Source organism: Sycon ciliatum, chromosome 1, assembly GCF_964019385.1.
Source record: "Sycon ciliatum chromosome 1, ocSycCili1.1, whole genome shotgun sequence".
In the NCBI taxonomy this organism is placed as follows: domain Eukaryota; kingdom Metazoa; phylum Porifera; class Calcarea; order Leucosolenida; family Sycettidae; genus Sycon; species Sycon ciliatum.
This window is the reverse complement of record NC_088643.1, coordinates 42,199,676-42,223,535: the sequence shown is the minus strand read 5'-3', so window position 1 is coordinate 42,223,535 and position 23,860 is coordinate 42,199,676. Positions and strand designations below refer to the sequence as shown.

At 48.7% G+C, this 23,860-nt stretch overlaps 2 protein-coding genes across 7 annotated transcripts in view; one reads left to right on the top strand and one right to left on the bottom strand.

The window, feature by feature from the left end:
- Window positions 1-3,358, top strand: part of LOC135826739 (armadillo repeat-containing protein 3-like) — a 70,434-nt gene extending 67,076 nt beyond the window's left edge. For all 6 annotated transcript variants that reach the window (XM_065339341.1, XM_065339345.1, XM_065339361.1 and 3 more), the window contains 2 exons: window positions 2,759-2,854; window positions 3,127-3,358. In XM_065339341.1, the coding sequence (XP_065195413.1) occupies window positions 2,759-2,854; window positions 3,127-3,213 (183 nt within the window). In that variant the 3' untranslated portion in view covers window positions 3,214-3,358. The remainder of the gene's footprint in view (window positions 1-2,758; window positions 2,855-3,126) is intronic.
- A 259-nt stretch (window positions 3,359-3,617) lies between these two features.
- LOC135826765 (tubulin--tyrosine ligase-like protein 12) lies at window positions 3,618-21,372 on the bottom strand. Its single transcript, XM_065339373.1, has 8 exons — window positions 19,597-21,372; window positions 18,699-18,963; window positions 17,350-17,549; window positions 16,370-16,556; window positions 12,195-12,415; window positions 5,570-5,751; window positions 4,827-4,962; window positions 3,618-4,640 (listed from the first exon to the last, which is right to left on the bottom strand). The coding sequence occupies exons 1-8, from the start codon at window positions 20,726-20,728 to the stop codon at window positions 4,402-4,404; spliced, it is 2,562 nt and encodes an 853-aa protein (XP_065195445.1). The 5' UTR covers window positions 20,729-21,372; the 3' UTR covers window positions 3,618-4,401.
- Between the last annotated feature and the right edge of the window lie 2,488 nt (window positions 21,373-23,860).

The following is a 23,860-nucleotide window of genomic DNA, read 5'->3' as shown; positions in this document are numbered from 1 at the left end:
TATGAGTTTTCCAATTCTCTGCAATCGATCTAGGGTGACGATCGGGTCTTCTTCATCACCCCTGCAGCCTGGACAGTCTTCGGGAAGACATGATTGTGTCACTCTCCTGCTCAACAGTTTCCTACACCTAGATTTGGTTACCGTCAGGGAACGAAATAGAGCTGCAAAACACCAAAGTTTCCAAAGTTTTCTTCCATTCAATTACACTGCTGAGCATGCACAGCATGGTGACAGCTAAGCAGTATGCACGTCATCAAGCCCAATGCCCAAATATGGAAAGTGTTATTTATGAAATTTGACACGGTTCCTCCTCTCTGATCGGCTCGAGACACAGCTCACCTCCACAGTATTTACACGAGCAAGCAGAGAAAATCAAATTTCGTAAACAATTCAAGTTCACTAAGCGATTTCCAGTGGCGTCTGAACCACGACCTTCAGCTATTAGGCCATGAAAGTCCTCAGAGCACGAGGATTCACTCGAGGAGCCACTGTCTGAGTTCGAGGTCAGCGCACATCCATCAAAGCTCTCCTCCGAATCCGACTCACTGTCGCTCAGTTGAATCCACTTTGGAACGCCATCGTACAATTTGCGCTGCGAGGCGGACTCTGGCAATGCTTCAGCTTCATAAACTTCCTCAGCAGCTTACTGGACAGGTGCAGTCCTCCTAGCAAAATTTAATATATAAGTTCCCTGAGAATCGTCTCTTTGCAGGACGCTTGCACGACCTGCTCTTCTTGTTCCCATCGCACGAAAGCAAAGAAGTCCTTCGGGAAAGAAAAACAATTGTTCTGGTACATGGCACGGATCATTGCTGCCATGGCAACACAATTTTGAAGTAAAAGCGCTTCAAAACTCCAAAACTCCATAATCTTGAGAGCTGTGTACAATTTTTTTCAAATTGTTGGTGTACGAACATCGATGTGTACAAATTTTTCAAATATTTTCAAACTTCAAACAGTCATAATACTACAACGGTGGGTCCGAATCGCTTCAAATTTGGAATACTGACACCTCAGGGCATATGCTTTGATTTCTATATGTGGATGTGCCCTTGTATTCGAATATAAGTGCGTGCCTTTTATGCGCGTGTATACAGTAACGTACTTTCCTCAATTTGTCATTGCCACCCTCAGTTGTGCGATCTACAACTTTGAGCCGGGAAGTAGAGCAGTCCCTGGAACCTCTGGTATGATGAGATCATGGGTCGTGCATAGTTCACTGAACATAGTGAAGTTCATCTCTGGAAGGGGATGCTAGCCCATGAAATAATCAGCCAGGAACTTGTACATCTCTGGCCTTGCTGTAGGGGTCCACTGTCCATCCTTGTTAACATAGGTCGGCTGTGTGGTGATATGAGCCACAGCATAAAGCGGGATTCACAGAAGCTTTTTTTGCGATGCGATGGGCGATGCGATTTGCGACGGAGGTGTGCGATGCGAACTCGCGAAATTCACAGAAGAAGTCAGCGATGCGACGACGCCTTGTGGATTTGGCGCGAAGTTCAATACAGTTGGGTACGTCACCATGGTATTCGTGTGGCTTGGTACAACTTGTACAAATTTACAGGCAACTCTTGAACATTTGCACAACTTTGCTGTAAGGCTGTGTTTACATGAGAAATTTCAACCCGGGTCGAGTTCAGCCCGGGTTGCAAGTCTGTACGATAGACAAAATAGGTGAGCGTTTACATGAAGACAGTTGACCCGGGTCAAATACTTTTGTTTGCCGCCAAAATTCCACAGTCCTGTATGGTCACGTGAATCCTTTCGCGCGAAATTTGCATGTGCAGTGCTGTTCAAACCTGTTGCGAGATACGCACAGAAGTACGTAGTACGACATCTTTGACCCGGGTTGATTTCAACCCTCCCCCCAAGGGGAGGGTTGAAATCAACCCGGGTCAAGCGCAATTCATCATGTAAACGCGCCATTCATTTTGTGCACATGGCGGGTTGAAATCTGACCCGGGTCGAACTCAACCCGGGTTGAAACCTCTCATGTAAACACAGCCTAAAAAAGGTCAAAATCATACACAAAATCGCCTGTCGCATCGGGAAAGTTGAGCCAAGCTCAACTACTTCTGCAATTGCCCAGTTGCGGCGGTTGCGTGGGCTGCGAGAATGCTGCGATTTGGGGATTTCCCGGTTTCGTGGCTGTCGCATCGCGTGTCACATCGCAAAAATGCTTCTGTGAATCTCGCTTTTAAAGCATTCGTGAAGAGAACAATGTTGTCCACGACGTATTCTGTGAAGTAGTGTTCAAGAAACTCACACTCTTTGTCCTTAGCAAATGAGGATTAATAGAGTAGTGAGATGGTTTCTTCGAATATCAGTATTTCAGAATTACTAGTACCCAAAAATTGCAAATAGAGAGTGGAATGAGAGAACTGTATGCACTGTGTCCCCAATATGAAAAGGAAGACATCTTATCTCGATGTCACGGGCTGGTGGTGCCACAGGCGTTACCACCTGCAGTGGAGGTGCCACGTCCTGTAGCACCGCAGGCGATACTTTTGCCGTTTCTTTGCCCGGACGACTGTCCTTTTTATAGCCAGTCTTCCGTGCAACGGAACGAGGCTTCATCGCCACTAAACTGTGCCGTCGTGTGTGTGTGTGCACGTGTGTTTGTTTTTTTGTTTGTTTGTTTGTTTATTTAGAGTCGAAGAACAAACAGGCATGTGTGTGTGTGTGTGTGTGTGTGTGTGTGTGCGCGCATGCGTCTGTGCGCGTCTGTGCACGCGTGTCTTTATGCCAATCATAGGTGTTGGCGGATCGTCTGTACCTGCCATGCACATTGCACCGTGGTGCTGGGCTCACGGCATGGAACACATTCCAGTGCATCGATGTACATCACAGGGTATGTATGGTCAATGTAACATTCCAGCGCTGCTGCAATGCATTTGCTTGTAACTAAGTTACAGTTGTGCACAATACAACACAGCAGGGAAAGAGGAGGGGTTTTACCTTCACGTTTTTACAATCAGTTTGGGCTGCTGCTGCTGATAATATAGGAGTGTTGAACTGATCAGTTTCAGCGCTGTGTGAATATTAGCTCTTTGCCTCAAGCATGTGATACATGTACGCTGTCTTCATGTCTTCATGTTCTCTGTGGTGGTGCTGTGGTTACAGGAGCAGGTGGTGGATCTGATGTACAAACCTGGAGCATTACTGGATCTCCACACGCCAGAAGCAGAGCGCTACACCAGCTTCCACTGAAGCCAGGGCTGGCCCACACTCCATCAGTGGGTTGACAACATCGCCTTCCACTGAAGCCAGGGCTGGCCGACACACCAGAACGCTGCGTCAGCTTCCACTGAAGCCAGGGCCTGGTCCAGAGCAATGTGGAGTTCCACACATCAAGTGCAACAAAAACCGAAGCCCTGTTTTTCTGAACGCGTCTTTATCAACAGACAGAATGATAGCCAATATGTTGAACATACCGCCCTGTACTGGGACCACATCAGTAACAAGTCCAGGTTATTGACTGGCCATTCGATTTACTCCATGCAGTATAATAATTTCTTCAAGTTTCACCCTCGGCCCTCCTGAACGTCACACTCAACCATCAACTATTTTAGAATGTGGAATTTTGTTAGAGTATTTTTGAGTATTTTTGAAATAGTATTTTTGAAATAGTATTTTCGAGGAGTCATGAGTATTTTTGAAATTTTAATAGTATTTTCAAGGAGTCACGCCACATGAACAAGAACCTTGATGAGTTTGATTGACATGTTTTGTATTGAATGAATTTTAATTAACGTTTAATTAACGTTGCTAGTCCATGATGTATACATGTATGGTCTCTACTACCTACTTTTGAAGTACATGGTTAGGCATTGTTTAAAAAAATCTTTACAACTGTCTGGAGATGCCTGCTGCAAAAATAGTAATTCAGGTGAAAGAGCATTGCAGGAAAACAAAAATTCACTTCACCAGGCTGAAGGCCACGACGAGCAAATGTTCAGCAGTAGCATTTCCAGTGCCACAAAGCGGATTTAATAATAGCATGTTACGTCCCTATGTACAACAGGGTTGTAAACATGGGTAGACCAGTGCATGCACACAATTAATGACTCCTTGGCTATGAGTGAGCCCTGAAGGGGGTCGGTCGTACGGCAGGGGCTGTACTGGATGTACACAAAAGCACAGACAGATAGGTGCAATGCAAACGCGGCGCACACCTAACCTTGTGCTGGCGGCAGTAGTACACCTGGCAAATACGTCAAATCCGAAAATTAGAGCTGTATGCATACACCGAATACCTCTAATCTAATTGGCGCAAGAAGCATGGATGGAACTGGCTTTGAAGCAAGAGTGAAATACCCCAGCCAAAGGGACTTGTTCTCGGGGGCATGGCGAGAATAGTGTAATAAAACTGAAAGGCTGCAATACACCACCACCTACCTAGATGATTTGAACAACATCTTCAAACTGCTGGCTAGTTTCCGATGGCTTGTTGGAAGCCATGATGCGCACCAGGCTGTCTAGAGCCTCGGCTGAGAAGTAAGGCTGTGCTGTGATGCCCAGTAGCTTGGCTTGCAGCTGGGTCTTGTCGACAATAAAGTCAGCTCCATACATGGCGATGGGATTCAGACTGGATGCACATGACGGCGAGAGATGCTCGGCAGCACAGTTGAACACGTCTAAACAAAGCAAGAAACAAACGCATAAGCAAAGGAGCATTTTATTCAGAGTGCGCACCTGCACACACACACACACACACACACACACACACACACACACACACACACACACATGCGCACGCACACACACACACACACACACACACACACACACAGAGTGATCGCAACACAGTGACAGAGTCTCACCTCGCAGGCAATGGCTGATGCTGTACTGGAGCACATCGAAAGTAACACCACCTTCGCTCTTGTGTTGCTCCTTGAACTTCCCAGTAAACTCAGCATAGGGCATGGTCAGTCCAGCGTCTTTCTCAGACCAGCCGGGCTATGTGTCATGCAAAGAGAAATCACACATGGGGTACACAATTATGCCAACGGTACATAACAGTGCACAGAAACACAATATGGCAGGCACCCAAACAAAGACGCAAAGAAGTATTGGCACACTAGCCATCAAACAGCCTGCCCCCTCTGGACTTCCCTTCCCCCACTGGGAGCAGTCCAGTCCTGAAAATGAGAACACCTGTAGGAAGGTTTAGCAAGGAGACTGATCACTTCGTGAATAGCACTCGTGAAGTTATGCCGATGCGAATTTGCCCGTCATAAGGACTGGTTGTTTGCGGGAATTGCCTGTGGACTTGCAGAATTTCGCACTGCACTGGGCAATGTCAGAAAAGGCTACGTTCCCACTGCTGAAGGGAAGTTCACAGAGCACATGCAGTCATGTGATTGGTCGCCACTGTGCAAAACAAGACAGTTAATCCATTGTCCATGTTCATTCGATTTTGCCTGTATTTCACCTGATGATAAGGCATGAAAGTGTACTAAGTGAAAAATGTGTGTCCTTCTTCTCAGTACCATTGCATTCTTGTCTCCCAGGAAACTGTACTGTAAGAACTAAGAAATACATGTAGAAACAGGCTGGCACTGACCAGTGCAAATCCCGGTGAATCGGTGTACTCTGCTAGCAGGTCCTGGTCACAAGCTGCCTGTGCCGCCAGTCGAATGACAGGACGTAGTGACAAGAACACAGCCAGTGGCTTCACCGAGCATACAGCCAGCGTGTAGTGAAGCAGGTAGCGATGACCATCCAGCAAATCCGTTGCAGTGTTGTCTGACATAGCAAACGATGGCACCGGTGGCAGCAGCGGAAGCAGCAGCGACGGCAAAAACAAAATGCAACACTTATCAGTTGAATGTGGCAGAATAGAAAATGCAAAGCCGATACGCAATGACTACAAATCCATTCCTTAACCCTTTCCATGCCGGGCCCCTTTTCTCCAATCGGCCAGCTGTCCAGCACACTGACTCTCTTGGTGTAGTTTGCGCGCAGAGCTCTGAACGAAATTTATTCTCATTTCACTCCACCTTGATGGATTTTCATCATCCTGGGCTCGTTGGAAAGATCAGGACCAAGCGAATCCATCATAGTAGATCTCAGCGACATAGACACACCAGGGCCACTTCCACCTTCTCTCCAAAGTACTCCACCGTGCCTCGGAACGGCACAACAACTCAATTTCACGTTCTTGTTCAGCATCTTGCCCAAATTCAACCGATTTTCACGATACGAACTGCGCTGCAAAGTTGAGATCCAAGCGCTTCATTTGATGTCCATCACGCATGCGTCATGCCAAAGGGAAATCCCCTAGCACGCTCCAAAAAACTGCGAAGTCATGATAAAAAAAATTCGCGTTCGCTCCGGGCCGTGATTTCCTTCGCAAAGCTGATTGAGCAAGTATGGATCCCGCAGCGGCACTCAACCAAGAGTTGATCACGGCAGCGCAGGTTGAGGCAATTATAGTGGTAGAGGAACGGAATCTCCTTCTCCATGAGCCTCAACAGCAGGAGCAGCTTCGCCAACATCAACGTCAGCAGTATCCACAACCGCAAGAGCCTCCGCAGCAGCAACCGCAAGACGCTCCGGGCCGTGATTTCCTTCGCAAAGCTGATTGAGCAAGTATGGATCCCGCAGCGGCACTCAACCAAGAGTTGATCACGGCAGCGCAGGTTGAGGCAATTATAGTGGTAGAGGAACGGAATCTCCTTCTCCATGAGCCTCAACAGCAGGAGCAGCTTCCCCAACATCAACGTCAGCAGTATCCACAACCGCAAGAGCCTCCGCAGCAGCAACTGCAAGACGCTCCGGGCCGTGATTTCCTTCGCAAAGCTGATTGAGCAAGTATGGATCCCGCAGCGGCACGCAACCAAGAGTTGATCATGGCAGCGCAGGTTGAGGCAATTATAGTGGTAGAGGAACGGAATCTCCTTCTCCATGAGCCTCAACAGCAGGAGCAGCTTCGCCAACATCAACGTCAGCAGTATCCACAACCGCAAGAGCCTCCGCAGCAGCAACCGCAAGACGCTCCGGGCCGTGATTTCCTTCGCAAAGCTGATTGAGCAAGTATGGATCCCGCAGCGGCACTCAACCAAGAGTTGATCACGGCAGCGCAGGTTGAGGCAATTATAGTGGTAGAGAAACGGAATCTCCTTCTCCATGAGCCTCAACAGCAGGAGCAGCTTCGCCAACATCAACGTCAGCAGTATCCACAACCGCAAGAGCCTCCGCAGCAGCAGCAACCGCAAGACGCTCCGGGCCGTGATTTCCTTCGCAAAGCTGATTGAGCAAGTATGGATCCCGCAGCGGCACTCAACCAAGAGTTGATCACGGCAGCGCAGGTTGAGGCAATTATAGTGGTAGAGGAACGGAATCTCCTTCTCCATGAGCCTCAACAGCAGGAGCAGCTTCGCCAACATCAACGTCAGCAGTATCCACAACCGCAAGAGCCTCCGCAGCAGCAACCGCAAGACGCTCCGGGCCGTGATTTCCTTCGCAAAGCTGATAGAGCAAGTATGGATCCCGCAGCGGCACTCAACCAAGAGTTGATCACGGCAGCGCAGGTTGAGGCAATTATAGTGGTAGAGGAAAGGAATCTCCTTCTCCATGAGCCTCAACAGCAGGAGCAGCTTCACCAACATCAACGTCAGCAGTATCCACAACCGCAAGAGCCTCCGCAGCAGCAACCGCAAGACGCTCCGGGCCGTGATTTCCTTCGCAAAGCTGATTGAGCAAGTATGGATCCCGCAGCGGCACTCAACCAAGAGTTGATCACGGCAGCGCAGGTTGAGGCAATTATAGTGGTAGAGGAACGGAATCTCCTTCTCCATGAGCCTCAACAGCAGGAGCAGCTTCCCCAACATCAACGTCAGCAGTATCCACAACCGCAAGAGCCTCCGCAGCAGCAACCGCAAGACGCTCCGGGCCGTGATTTCCTTCGCAAAGCTGATTGAGCAAGTATGGATCCCGCAGCGGCACTCAACCAAGAGTTGATCACGGCAGCGCAGGTTGAGGCAATTATAGTGGTAGAGGAACGGAATCTTCTTCTCCATGAGCCTCAACAGCAGGAGCAGCTTCGCCAACATCAACGTCAGCAGTATCCACAACCGCAAGAGCCTCCGCAGCAGCAACTGCAAGACGCTCCGGGCCGTGATTTCCTTCGCAAAGCTGATTGAGCAAGTATGGATCCCGCAGCGGCACTCAACCAAGAGTTGATCACGGCAGCGCAGGTTGAGGCAATTATAGTGGTAGAGGAACGGAATCTCCTTCTCCATGAGCCTCAACAGCAGGAGCAGCTTCACCAACATCAACGTCAGCAGTATCCACAACCGCAAGAGCCTCCGCAGCAGCAACCGCAAGACGCTCCGGGCCGTGATTTCCTTCGCAAAGCTGATTGAGCAAGTATGGATCCCGCAGCGGCACTCAACCAAGAGTTGATCACGGCAGCGCAGGTTGAGGCAATTATAGTGGTAGAGGAACGGAATCTCCTTCTCCATGAGCCTCAACAGCAGGAGCAGCTTCACCAACATCAACGTCAGCAGTATCCACAACCGCAAGAGCCTCCGCAGCAGCAACCGCAAGACGCTGCGGGCCGTGATTTCCTTCGCAAAGCTGATTGAGCAAGTATGGATCCCGCAGCGGCACTCAACCAAGAGTTGATCACGGCAGCGCAGGTTGAGGCAATTATAGTGGTAGAGGAACGGAATCTCCTTCTCCATGAGCCTCAACAGCAGGAGCAGCTTCGCCAACATCAACGTCAGCAGTATCCACAACCGCAAGAGCCTCCGCAGCAGCAACCGCAAGACGCTCCGGGCCGTGATTTCCTTCGCAAAGCTGATTGAGCAAGTATGGATCCCGCAGCGGCACTCAACCAAGAGTTGATCACGGCAGCGCAGGTTGAGGCAATTATAGTGGTAGAGGAACGGAATCTCCTTCCAGTACTGCTGCATTCTGTACTGTACTACTGTCATGCCGTCCTGTGCCCTGGATAGGCTGCCGACCACCCAGTCGTCGCCCCGCCATACATTGGCACACAGCTACATGGGCTGCTGTCCTGCAAGACTTCTGCGCCTGATCACTGCGTGTCTTTGTGTTGTGGAGTTTCCCCCTGCTCTTTGCCTCTGCCCTCCCATACAGTTTTTTTTCTCCCCCTTTCTGCCTCTGACATGCTCTTTACCTCTGTCACGTTAATCCACCTCTGACATGTTAACCCGCCTCTGTCACGCATCTCTTTTCTGCTTCCTGAATTTTATTCCTCTGTTTCGGCCTTTGTTGCCACGTTAAAAACAGTCGTACGCCACATGCAGCGCTCATGTCCTTGTTTTTCTCTTTCGTTCTCTGCGCTACGCTTGTTCTCTGGTGGGGGAGTACTGTAGCGACCTCGCTGCATGACGTCAGCCCCCCTCCATACATAGTACGCATGCGCATGAAACATTGCTTCCTCTTTGTTCTAAATAAACAACAACCATTAGACAAAGTTGCCCTCTCCTCGGAGTTGTATTTATTAGGCCCCAGGGTGGTATGTCCCGGGATTCATTTGTCTCCCCGTGAACAGGTACAACCTCTGCCATCTTGGGTGCCTAAAATCCTGTCGCCGGTCAGCGATTGTTTATCCTATCGCGACGCACTAGATATCCCCGGAAAGATGAGCTCAAGACCTTTACAACGGTGTACTGGTTGTGGCGATGCGGTTTTGTTTCACGGAGTTACGATAGTTTGTACACTGGTCTATGCACTGCGATATAATGCGCGCTCGCTCCCGGCCATGATTTCGGTGTTCATCCTGTCGCCGCTCAGTGATTCTTTATCCTATCGCGACTAACTAAAGTTACTTTATATCCTCGGAAAGACGAGCTCAAGACCTTTCCAACGGTGTATCGATTGTCGCGATGCGTTTATGGTTCACGGAATTACGATAGTTTGTACACTGGTCTATGCACTGCGATATAATGCGCGTTCGCTCCGGGGCGTGATTTCGGTGTTCATCCTGTCGCCGCTCAGTGATTCTTTATCCTATCGCGACGAAGTTTATACGGAAAGATGAGCTCAAGACCTTTCCAACGGTGTATTGATGGTCACGATGTGTTTATGTTTGACGGAGTTACGATCGTTTGTACACTAGTCTATGCACCATGATATAATGCGCGAGATTTTTTGCGCATATATGGCCAAGCACGTCATAGTTTCAGAGCGCATAATTATATGCGCTCATGGCTCGAAAAGGGTTAACGAAGTACAACAAATATACCGGTACTGCATACACATCTCCTTTGCCAATACCGTAAAATCCCGCCAGAGCGCCCCTACCTCCTCGACGCTTCAGGTGGGGAGGGGCGGATGGGCGAGTCCTACTTGCCGCATTCAGTACTACATGAGAAAGTACCCCCCCCCCCCCCCCCCCCTACGAAAACTGTCCGTGCATCTCGTACACCGACCAAAAGGTCAAGAGCCAGGAGTAGTACAGACCCGTCAAAACTCAGGGTTTGTGCGATCCCTGGTCAAGAGGGTGGGCACTGTTGCGTACATTTCCAACGGGGTCGGGCACGCGTCTGCAGTACAGTACAGCATCACAGAGTCATACGAGGATATAATCAATCACTTCCCTGACCAGAAGTCAGGGAGGGGCGGATGGGAGAGATGGGGCGCTCTGGCGGGATTTTACGGTACTACAGTGCATTTCAAAAATATAGACGCATGGTATCTTTGAAATATTTCAAATTTGGCTAGAGCTTTTTGAGAAGTTTTTCAGAATTTTGCTCAGGTCCTTCCCGCAATTACTCTCATATAGATTTTTAAGTGATCAGATAACAAAAGCCCAATTTCGAAATTTTTCTGCACAAAATGATCACAGATTTTATGTGACATAGATGCTGGCATAACGGCTTTTCGAAATCATGCGTCTATATTTGTGGAACGCACTGTAGTAGTGCTGATCACCCAGTCCTCGTGCAGAAAGATCAGCTCAACAAGCACTGTGAACATGGTGTAGGCTGGAGACCAAAGGCATGGGTACATGTGCCAAGTCCTTTTCCATCTTCCCTTCAACTAGGCACTGGATGCGTAGAGTAGGGACCGCGACCATGTATTCTAAATAGTAGCAATCCAACACATTTCTTCTGTCAGAAAGGACAATGTTGGCATTGAAAGAAATAGGTTTCAGGTAAAGATGTAGCTCCTGTACAAAACTAACAGACAGGTACTGTAAATATACAAATTTTCGGCAGCTATTTAATTTCGGCTATATTCGGCACCGACCCAAAACGCCTAAATTAAAACGCCGATGAAATTTTCACAGCATCTTTCGCAATACCATGCCCTCTACCCCACGCCGAAAATAAATCGCCGCCGAAATGTCAAAAATCAAGTGCCGAAATTTTGCAGCGCCGAAATTTTGTATATTTACAGTACTAGGTGAGGATGCACAGAAACTAGTCACGAGGGACACGGCACGTGATCTTTCTACTAGTGTTACTGTAGAGGCAGAAAATTTCGTCCGTCAATAATTTCGTCCAACTCCAAAGAAAAGGAGTTCATCCGGTTGAAAATTTCGTCCATGGATCATAAGAGTGTATAGAAAAGCTGGGCAAATCGACATTAGTCCTACATTTAATTTAGTCCAAAAGCTCCTTGGACGAATAAGACGAAATTAAATTCCAGACGAATATTTCTGCTTATACACGGAAAGTTGGGTGTGGTCCTCGAAAGAGTGCTCAATGCACCGGGGTGCAGAGCTTCATACACATTTGCTGTCTGATGATTTCCACAGGCGTGAAACTCTGAGTCACAGCCAACCCAAGCTCCGTATCCCATTCTATTCTTTTTTTCTTCTTTTTTTTTTGTATTTCTGCTTATACAGTAGTATCAAGTCAAGACGTGAATTGGTGTGTGAAATGACCCACTACTGGCCACTAGTGAAGACAGGTGATTCCTTATGGTAGTGTGCTCACTGTACATAGGGTATACTGGGTATACTGGGCATACTGGGCATACTGGGTATACTGGGTAGTTGCACGTACAGTAAAACCTGTCAAGGCGACCACTCGGATAAGGCGACCACCTGTCCCAAAAGACCACTGCAACCAGGCCAAGGGATGCTATTTCCAGTCAAATGACCCTGGATACGGAGACCACCTGGTAACAGAGACTACATTTTGGAGGTCCCTTGAGCGGCCACCTTTATATTAAATATACAGTTTTCACTGTACTTCGCAAGTACTTACAGGGCAGGGCAACGGATGGAATGGACTCTGACATTCTGGCAACACGCCGCACGTCCCTGGTCACGACTGTCTTCATGCCCACGCTGATGTCGGAGCGAGCCGGCTGCACCAGCCAATGGCTGAGCACACCGCGCTCCCAGTGGGCCGCCATGGTCTGAGCTAGCTGCCGGTGGAGATCATACATCGGCACAAACCAGGGGCTGGTGCCATAACCGGATGACCTAAGAGCAACACCAACATGGCGACCATACACCGAAATCAAATCAAATTAGCATGACAAATAGCAAACAATATCCTCATGTAGTACTTTTTTTCAACGCGTGCCTGCCAGAGGCCAATACCCAACTCATTTAGGGAACAAGACCACGATATCCTGCAAAATAAGCTTTAATTCCCGTAGCTATGCAGAAGACGTTACTTCAGTAACGTCTGGCGCTAGCCAGGGTCCACACAGCTTTAATTTGGTGTTTGTGTGTTTGTATGTTTGTGTCACGTCTGGCGCTATCCCGTATCTGTCCCGTACCGTACCGTACCATCAAACACAGCTGGCCACATACAGCTGGCCGTAATATTCAAATAGAGCTTTCAAACGCAAGATCATAACGTGAAGCAACTTGGAAGAATGAGTATGAATGCGAAGTGTATGGGGGAATGCATGTAGGGCGATAACTGGTGTTAGTGCGGGTTCGAATCCCAGGTAATGCCTGAAAAAATAGGAGAATTGAAAAAATTATAACATCCCTTTTCTTTTTTTGCCGTCTTCAAGGCGGTAGACGGTGTCGTATTACCCTCGGCCGTACCTGTCCCGTACCTATCCCGTACCGTACCGTGCAATCAAAGACGGCTGGCCACAATGCATATTCAAATGGGGCTTTCAAATACAAGATCATAACGTGAAGCAACTTGGAAGAATTAGTATGTATGCGAAGTGTATCGGATGATGCATGCAGGGCGATAGTGCGGGTTCGAATCCCAGGTTATGTCTAAAAACAAAAAGTAGAAACTTATAAGAATTTATAACATCCCTATGCTTTTTTTGGCCAGGTCATCAAGGCAAAAAAGCATAGCGTAGGGCCCTGAGCTTCCAAGCTCTCTCGTCTCCTGATGATTGCTTTAAAAGCGCGAATTGAGGGTTTTTTAGATGAGATTTATACACCTATGTACAGATCAAGCCAGATGCCCCTCTTCAATTTCAAATTGGCCAAAAGTCACAGATAAAGAATCTCCTTGAGCCATCAAAGTCTCAAGCCACGACACTTCTATCACAGTTTTGTGCGTATTCTTGGCTATAATGGGAAGACCTTAGGACGGAAAAGCCTCCAATGAAAGCCGTTGACTATCACATGGAGCGTGCGGGAGAAGAGCCGGTCGTACAGATGCAAGTCACAGAAATGCAACCTATGTATTATAGAAAATTTCCACATCCTGACGACCCTGACGACACCAAAGAAGCTCCTGCTCAACAAGCGATCTGAGATGATCTCAAAATGCAGGCATGAGAATAAGTTCCGCCTCGCAAATTTCACACCTATTAAACGAACTGATCTATGGATTTGGTGGAATCGCCTCAATGAGAAAGGTCCATCATACGGCTATTTCCTCAACCCGACCAAGTCTGTCCTCCTTGTCAAGCCGCAGTTTCTGGATGAGGCCACCAGCATATTTGCTGGAACTGGAATTGACATTCGCACAGATGGATGTCGGCATCTGGGAGCCGCACTTGGCTCAGCAGATTACTCCCGCTGCTTTATGGAGCGCAAGGTTCAATCCTGGGTAGAGGAGGTGATGTCGCTCACCACTATTGCTTCGTCACATCCCCAAGCTGTATACGCAGTGTTTGTTCATGGCCTGCGAAGCAAATGTCCTTCCTGTCTCGAGTCATGGCTGACCTACACTTGTACATGCAGCCATTGGAGGATTCCATCAGAAGCAAGCTCATCCCCGCTCTCTTAGGTGGCAGGACCGTCAACGATGATGAGCGTACTGGCTCTACTCTGTCGACATGGTGGACTGGGACTCCTCACACCTGCCTCACTCGGGGCCCAGTTACCCCACTCCAAGACCATTGTTGGCCCCCTGGTGCGGCGCATCCAGCAGCAGACTGCCACGCTCGGCGATGCCCTGCAGGAAGTGCGGAAGAATAAGCAGCAGATGAGGGCGAAGGCAAAGGCATCGCTCCATGCCGAGGCCGTCGCTCTGCATTCTGCCGCACCTCCAGAGCTTCAACGCACCATCGACCTTGCTTCGGAGCGGGGGGGGGGGGGGGGGGCATCCAGCTGGCTCACCTGCCGGCCCCTAAAGGCTCACAATTTCACCCTCATGAAGGCTGAGTTCCGTGATGCCGTGCACCTCCGGTATGGCTGGCACCCCGTACGCCTGCCATCATCATGTTCTTGTGGACAGCAGTTCACTATCAGCCATGCCCTCTCCTGCCCGTTAGGCGGTTTCCCAACCCTCCGCCACAACGAGGTACGTGGCGTGACAGCTCGCCTTGCGAAGCGTGTTGGTCACCAGGTGGCTATTGAGTATTGAGCCACATCTGCAGCCGCTCACTGGAGAGCAGCTCCGCTACCGCACGGCTGTGGGCGACGACCAAGCCCGCCTTGACAAGGTGGCTAGTGGTATTTGGGGAGGGCGGTTCGAGCGCACCTACATTGATGTCCGGTTATTTAACCCTTTTGCGTCCTCGAATCGCCTCAACTCACTTGCTGCTAGATACACCCGTCACAAAAAGCCAAGCGCCATGCCTATGAGCAGCGAATCCGGGAAGTGGAACACTCCAGTTTTGCTCCCGCCGTGTTCTCCACTATGGGAGGAATGGGGAAATCTGCCACCTCTCTGTACAAGAGGATAGCGTCCCTCATAGCCGACAAGACCGGAGAGGCCTACAGTGCCGTGATGGCTTCGATCCGGTGTCAGATCAGCTTTGCCTTGGTCCGATCCAGTGTGATGTGCCTGAGGGGTGCTAGGCGGCTCTATGCACCTGTCTTTGCCGCGGACTCAGCTGTTCTTGTTGTTGCCGAGGCGGCTATACCCTGTTGAGGTTGATTGCCTTGCTAATTTATATCAAGTTCTCATATTTTCTGCTTTTCTTGTCATTCTTGCTTCTTGTGTTTGTTTGTTATCCTCTAGCTTTTTTTCTTTCGCGGAGAAGGCGGAGAGCCGGAACGCAGAACATTTTTTTAAATTATTTCACGGAGAAGGCGGAGAGCCCGGACGTGCCGGAAAAATTCATAAAAAAATGAACTGATCAAGTACTAAAGAAAAGGGGGTTTGTCAACTAACAACCGCTCTATTCAGTTGCTATTCACACTCAGTGCATGAGAATTTTTCATCCAGCGCATGCGTCGAGTGTGAATAGCAACTGAATAGAGCGGTTGTCAGTTGACAAACCCCCTTTTCTTTCATAATGCAGTAGTGTGATGTCCACCACTTTCTTAGTGATCAAGTACTGTACTGCAATCTGCCTGAGCATCCCAATATACCAATACCGCAACCCCTGTTGTTGACTATACCACTCTGCTCACGCCCACCCATCACCCAAAGACCCCCTAGTGATTTCACTCGCCTGTTGCCCGCCATCCTCCTGGCACCTCCACCCACCTGCTGTACACTGCCTCCCCTATGCCTCTGTCCGCGCTTTAGTGCTGACACCTGCCCTTGGCCGCCCCCCCCCCCCCCCCCACACTCACTCCTAGCGCCTTGGTTCGCGCTAGCTTTCTCACATTACCTTACGCTACCAGACCTAGCACCCACCTGCACATTGCGCTAAATTTGTTTATGCCTGTGGCCCTATGTGTTTCTAAGCGTACTGCTGGCTAGATTCCAGGAATCAGTTATCTGATGATAGCCTGACAGCATAAAACTCAGAGTTACAACCAATCTGAACGTCCTCCGCTGAGTCTGCCATGTTCTAAGCTTTGTCTTTGACATTAAGCACTCTCTGTAGCTCGGGGATCAACGGATTTGATCTGGTGGTGCTATAAGCTCAATGTGTCCAAGAGCTGGCAGAGTGCCCTGCTCAACATATATTTGAATTGTACATCGTGGAGCCACAGAGCACCCAGAATTCAACTATTTATCACTGATATCCGCACCCTGCACAAAAACATATGTAACAAACAACATAAGGTTCTATGTCTGGCTTACCAAGGCATACAAATACAAATACGTACCGAAGCAAGTAGCAGAGCAGACTACGATCAATGAGGCACTCTTCACCGTCAATTCTGTTCAGGCGGTGTGCTGAAGACACCTTGCCCTGCCATTCAGAGTGACGGAAATTCAACCAAAACCACTTGGCCTCCGATGGCTTGCGCACAACCCGACATAGAGAGCATGCAGACCAGGGCACACTGGCACCTATACGATGTCAACATTGTAGCAGAGAAGAGACAAGAGAGAGAGAGAGAGAGAGAGAGAGAGAGAGAGAGAGAGAGAGAGAGAGAGAGAGAGAGAGAGAGAGAGAGAGAGAGAGAGAGAGAGAGAGAGAGAGAGAGAGAGAGAGAGAGAGAGAGAGAGAGAGAGAGAGAGAGAGAGAGAGAGAGAGAGAGAGAGAGAGAGAGAGAGAGAGAGAGAGAGAGAGAGAGAGAGAGAGAGAGATAGAAAGAGAGAGAGAGAGAGAGAGAGAGAGAGAGAGAGAGAGAGAGAGAGAGACAGCAAAGAAGTAACAGTTACAGTACACAGGAAACACTGAATCAAAATCAAACCAATAAGTTAAACCCTGAAGCAGAAAAGGCAGAGACCAAGGAAGTTATAGTTACAGTCCATTCATAAAAAGATGGACTTCTAGCTTTTGGCCAAAAATGGGTCAAACTTTGAGTTTTTTTAGAATTTTTCTGCAATCCCCTGTGGAATCCTCTTCCAATTATGCTTCTGAAGTCTATTTCTCTAAAAAGTAAGCCCTAACAAGAAAAGGATTTCGGCCAGGTTTTGCCCCAAAAGCAAAACCTTTTAAATGCATTTTCACTAATAGGTGAAGTGGAAAATATCTCTGATAATGGTGGATGCACACAAAATGGTGTCCAGGGAAAACGGTCCAAATGAAGGGAATTGAGCCAGGTTGTCCAAGGGACTCAAGCCTCCAGGTTGGCATGTATGTTCTAGCAGTTTTGCCTACGAGGAAACAAGATACACATCAATAGTGATTACTTACTTTGTCGATCCAAAAAGACATTGACCACCCCATCAGTGAGCTGAGTACGAGCCTCATCCTCAACCTCCACGCATGTCACCTGCAAGTCAGACGAGGAGCTCGGCGAAGCTGATGTCTTCACTCCGTCCTCACGAGTACTCGCCTCTTCATCCTGCTGGCGCATTTCCCGGAGCGCCTGCAAGAATTCGTCAGGGCATTTCCTGGCAGATGGTATAGAGTCCACACAAACACAGGACCATTCAAACACATACCAGCATGGGCATCGAGAATGCACACCAAGCAATCGAGCAATCGTTTAGATTACCGATTACGATTATTTTGCGTTTTTTAAATTTGTGTCCAGAAAGTACTGTAAACCCTCGTTTTGTGAAGTTTGAATCAGTTTCCGCTGGGAGTATGCAGTTGCCAGGGGTATGGTTCATGTTCTGAGGTTAAATTGACTTCAAAACTGCCATGTTTCGGAGCTACCCTTTCACTAATGCAGATTTGTTGGTATTATGAAGGCATAGTTTGTGGAAACAGAGTAATGTTTGCACAGAATTATGACTCTATTTGCTAACGATTATAATCGATTGCTCGATCGTTAAGCTAAAGAGTAATCGATACGTGAAAATCCACGACCGTTTCAGCCCTAAGGTCCATTTGTATGTGTTCGTTTCTCAGGGAGGGGGGTTGAAGAGAAACGACTAGTTTTCGTTTCTAAATAAATATCGGTATTTTAAGGGAAGGCCCCTTACCAGGTAGAAGCCACAATTGCCACCTAAATGTCACTACGCATGTACAGTGCTGCTCAAATGAAATCCAATGAAGCGAGTCAATGTCACGTCGGGCGCAGTACAGCCCTAGACCTGAGAACACTGGGAGGTGAACTGGTGCACGGCGCAACTCACGCTCACGCAATCGGATTCCATTGAGCAGCACTGTACTTGCAAGTATTAGTATACAGCTGTAACAGAGTGTGCATGGAGTACAATGCAGTACTATACAGCTGTAACAGAGTGTGCATGGAGTACAATGCAGTACTATACAGCTGTAACAGAGTGTGCATGGAGTACAATGCAGTACTATACAGCTGTAACAGAGTGTGCATGGAGTACAATGCAGTACTATACAGCTGTAACAGAGTGTGCATGGAGTACAATGCAGTACAACCAGTTACAGACTACGACCATGGTAGGACCATGGTAGGGCCAGTAACAAGAGCCATGTACTGCACAGCAACTGAAGAACGTTTAAGTGGAGCAAAACGCTGCTCTGATCTGGATTCCAAGAGCCAGGATGGGTGATAGAACTGGGTAGAGCACTAGTAAATAGAGACATTGTCATGTTCACACATGCTCACAACTCACCCTACAGACATGCTGGCATCGTGCACGGAATTCCACACCCAGAGTCTGGCACGACGCTGCATGCTGCTCTCCACATCCAGCAAGGCTGGTGCGTAATCCCTCGAGCAGACTTCGCCACCACTCAGCGACTTCACGGGCCAGTAGATGCTATACGCTTGGCCGTTCAGAGCATAGATGAACGGAGCACAGCGGAAGTTCGGCTCGTCGCTATGCGACAGTGCTGACGCATGTGCATCCATGACATACCACACTGGACGCTGGGTTCCTGCGTGCAAGCACAATATAAATGCAAAAGAATACAGCAATGTATTTCCTGAAACTCATCATAGAATCGCAATAATTATAGCTACTTCTGCTCCAGCTCACACACAATAGGAATCGTAGAAGTCATTTTCTGATTGCCAGTGCTGTCAAGACGTTTGTGAATCGGGTTTAACATGCATTGAAAGTGCTACCCGGAGTCATGACAACGGACACGTTTGCATCCAGTTTTGTATGGATCCACACATGTCTGGATGGTTGCCTTCACAATAGGTGGCACATCTACCAGTACCGGTAGTGACTGCACTGGGCTCACCAGGTGGTGGACCCACTACTTGTACAGAAAGTATCACACCTACACGCGACACGAGGGACCTAGCCACCATATACGGCGGTTTACTATGTATAATAGCGGATCCAATTTGACTCAAATGTCGTAATTTGTTGACTTCAGACGTCATGACTTTCAAGCTACACGTGTATAGTCTCTCATGAGACTGGACTGGTCAAACCTGGTCAAATCATCATAGCCATGTTCAATTGTGATCCAGTTCCCATTGACAGGACTGGATTCTACGAGTATGCTTCTACTGAACTGTGAATAGCTCACACAACTTAGTTATTGCTTGTGACTCACCGTCTTTAGTAACAGCTTGATAGGTTTGGCTATAGAGCCAGGTACGCTGCAGGAGATTTCTAATCAGGCGTTCCCGATGGCGCTTCTCCTCCTCCTCTTCTTCTCTCTTGATATCCAGCTGAGACAACAGACGATTGCTCAGCGAAACCTCGCCTTCAATAACGTGCTCCCATGGCAAGCGGGGGTCGCGCTTCTGTAATGTCATTGTCACGACACCGATGTCTTCATCCTTGCCCAGAGTCCAATAGCTCTCATCTGGTATGCATGCTGCGAAGAGAGCGCCATCAAACACAGGGTTGCTGCCTTTCAGGGCGAACGTCCACCGCTGCCGTGACAACTTGCTCGCAATATCAGCTTTCTTCGTCTCCTTTGGAACGGGTATTCTCACGGTAATCGTGCCCTCATCTCCACTGCCAGGATGATCTTCATTCTCTTGCGTCCAGGAGTACTTGGTAGTGATATGTTCTACGTCACCTCGATCGTGCTCATGATTGGCCTTTCGTCGCCGGCAGAACTCTTTGTACAGTCCTTGTAGAACATCTTCACTGGCTGAAGCCTGCTCTGTGCCGTCCAATGCCTGCTTGAATTCTGCAAATGACACGTCCCTCAGCTCATTAGGAATGGCATCGGCACCGCTCTCGGGAACCGGTGGCTGAGGAGCTTCAGGATCGTAGTACCGCCATAGAGCATTCGTGACGTCATACTTGCTGTCGGTCAGCAGCTTACTGGCTTCACTTTCACTGATGTCACACAGCTTTGCCAGCTGGCTGCACACTACACCATCTGAGCCGACACTGGCTGGCAGGCTGGCCGGTGGCGAGCACAGAACGCTCTCCAAGCGCTTTAGCTGTGTACTGGAGAACTTCTCCAGTTTCAGACGCGCCTCCGCGTTGCCATCACTAAAGAGCAAGTGCCTGCTGAGAAACACGTCCGAATTAGCTGCAAGGCGTTGGTCATCTTGAACTATCAGCCTAGTAGCTCCATTAGAAACATCGATGTGAAATTTCTCAGTAGCATCCAGACGCTCTGACGGTGAGAGTTTATCGAAAAGTCTTCGCCACAGATCACCAGGCAATCCCACACTATCCAGTTGGTGTTTATGAAGCTGAGAAAACTTCTCAAAAGATATCATCTTGGACTTGGAGGAAGCTGGCCCCCAAAACTCAAGCAGCCAGAATAATTATAATAATAATAAAAATAAGCCAAAGGGAAGACGTTACCGCAGACTAGCGTTGGAGCGAAGATCTACTTGTAAGCAGTATTATCCCAGGTGAATTGATGTCAGGCAGGTACTTGTATGTCAGCAATATGCTTCGGTCAAGGTTGGTTCTCTCAACAACGCCTCCTATTCAATGGTTCATTCAAGAACGAGCTCGAACGATTTGTTCGTTTCTTGTCCAATCGGTGATTTTCTCGAGTACTCGGGAGTGGCGCCTCCAGGCCGCGGGATTTCCCCCTCAATGGGTCGCGACTCGCGATCGCGCGAGCGCATGAGCGGTGTGCGTTTCAACTTTCAGGTCATGAATGGGGCGGGGCTGCATTTTTTTACACAAGCAACAACAACAACAACAAGTAGAGGGGGGGGGGGGGGGAGCGCGAGCTACTACGTATACAATGGTATACGAAGGGAGCAACACACAACTACTCACTTTTCGCCGAAGCCCTGAAAACATCTTCTTGTCCCAGCGCCAGCGGGGCTTACGAGTTACGACTACATACAGCCTTACACAGTTACAGGGTTTGTTGTCAACATGTGATGGTCCTCAGCACGGTTACTAGTGTCTGGTTATAGTAGGGAGTTCAGGCAAAAAAATCAAATTCAGAATTCCCAGGAAAATTCTGTTGGAAATCGAATAAGCACGTCTTTCAAGAGCACACAGAAAATTTCATGTGAAAATCTCAAAGCAAACCTGAGATACAGTCATTTCAATTGTGGTGCCAATCATCATAGAATTGTGTTGAATTGTATGTAAACGTGTATAGCACGCATGGCACAAACTGACAAACGGACCCAGGGGAAGTTGACCAGGGGACATAGTGACAAAAACAAAAAGTTCGCTGAAAAGAGCCCAAATGACAGGCCTATATGATAAGCAATAATGTACAAACATTTCTATGTACAACAACTACCTGACGGCACGTCGCCATGTATTGTTTCCATGGCAACCCCTAGCAACATTGCAGAAACGCAACGAAACATATCAATGATGACAATATGGAGTGAAAACGTTGCACAAGCGTGGTAAAACAAAAATGGAATGTAGGTTAACAGTGTTAACGGGAAATTCTAGCATTGTTACCATAGCAACGGAACAGGAAAAAAGTGAAGAGAACAGTTGGAAGAGGGGAAGACACAAAAAAGACAATAAAAACAGTCAACACAATAACCACAAACTTGTCTTGACCATGTCTTTGACCATGTCTTTGGACAATAAAATTATTCATTTTCAACGCGGAGCCGTTTTGCTGTTGGCTCCAGCTCGCAATCTACATTGTCAGCCGAGGTGGTGGTGTTGGCGGCTGGCTCTGACGAAGCTGCTCGCTGACTGTCCACATCAGCCGGACTGGTGGTGTAAGTGGTTGGCTCCAGGGGAGTTGCGTGCTGACTGCCTGCAACATGAGCCGAGCTGCTGGTGTGGCCGGTTGGGTCAAGCGGAGTTGCTTCCTGACGCTCACCTGACTCCGACTGGCCGGATGATGGAGAGGGTAGTATAAAGGGCTCAGCCAGTAGGACAGCAATCTGATCGCTGGCTTTGTCCTTCAGCAGCCTTGCTCGACGTTGCTGCAGAGAACGGACTCTAGAGGCAAACGTGCCAACAGCAATATCTTTGGTACTGGAACCTATCAGAGAACCAGTCCATTTCAACATATCGTTGAACGAAAACTTCGAGGCATTTTTGAATGTAAGTAGCTCCAGAACGACATCGTTGGTGACAGGAAAATCACTCGTCTTCAAACAGGTAAGAGCTTCGTCTGATTTCAACGCATTTCTCAGTTTGCTTGAATAAATACCAAGCCTCCGACATGCAGGTCCAGGGCTATTCTCCTCCTCATCGGCCATGAAGAATTCAAATATTCAAATTCTCGCTGTAGAGAAATACAGAGCAGACAAATATTCCTTACCGCCTGGAACCGCTGCAAACTAGATGAAGAAAGACGATCGTTCTTACCTAATTTTGGGACGAGGAACACGATGGAAGAATCACCGTCCGTCAACGCTCAAAGGAACAACATCAAAATCGCGTTCAAAGTTTTACGGCAAGACGTGGGAAGTCCCATCTCACGACTGTGACCTCGAGTGAGACACCAAACGAAAGCTAAAAATCTCCTCTGTCAAATGGCTGTCATCTCCTTCTTCAACAAACTACAAGTCTAAAAAAAAATCAATATTTCCACGTGGCACATTTTTGTGCCATGCTCACGTCATAAATGCATGCATGACGCGTGACGAAGATTTTTCACCGTGCTGTCACGTGACTGAACTCCCTAGTTATAGAGACTGCAAGGAGGTGAAGTACAGTTTGCGGATGACATTGGCTTGTACTTCAGCCACCGGCTGCCTACTGAATGCTCCGCGGCGCTTACCCGGGCAGTATCTGCAGTGGCTGACTGGCTAGAGGATCGCAACCTCATCCTGAACTCCACGAAGAGCCAAGTCCTGAGCATGCACAGTGAAGCCATTCCTGTAAATTGCAATGGGACTAGTTTGCCAGCAGCAAGCACTGCGAAGTACCTCGGAGTTCTGCTGGACAGCTCCCTCAACTGGCAGAAACACGTGGACAGCATCGCCAAGAAAGCATCTCAGAAGATCGGGGCGCTCTGGCGATCTAGGCGAGCATTAAGTCTGAAGGCCCGTACACAGTTCATGAAGTCCATCATCATGCCTGATCTGCTGTACGGGTCGACAGCATTTTTCGCCTGCCTGCGACAGGAGCAAGTCTCTCGCGTGCAAGTTCTCCAGAACCGAGCTGCCAGGGCAGTGTTTGGCCAGCCACCCCGCTCTCATGCTCAACCCCTCCTGACCAGCTTGCAGCTCTACAGCATTCAGGAGCTGCACAAGCAGAAGATGCTGAGGTTTGTGTGGCGTTGCCAGCACAACCGAGCCAGCCCAGCCCTCCAGGACAAGTTTCGAAGTGCTCATGGAAACACCACCCGCCTCCAGCAAGGACAGGGTTTGCGCCTGCCGCTAGCCCGGTCAGCAGCAGGGACATCCCGTCCATCGCACTGTGGTGCCATCCTCTGGAACACCCTCCCCAGCGAAGTT

Excerpts from the sequence above, each read along its gene's own strand:
- LOC135826765 (XM_065339373.1), bottom strand. The coding sequence starts at position 20,728 with ATGATATCTTTTGAGAAGTTTTCTCAGCTTCATAAACACCAACTGGAT. Across the intron at positions 18,964-19,596 it reads TCAAGCTGTTACTAAAGACG|GAACCCAGCGTCCAGTGTGG; the intron begins GTGAGTCACAAG and ends GCTTGCACGCAG. Across the intron at positions 12,416-16,369 it reads CTGCTCTGCTACTTGCTTCG|GTCATCCGGTTATGGCACCA; the intron begins GTACGTATTTGT and ends TGTTGCTCTTAG.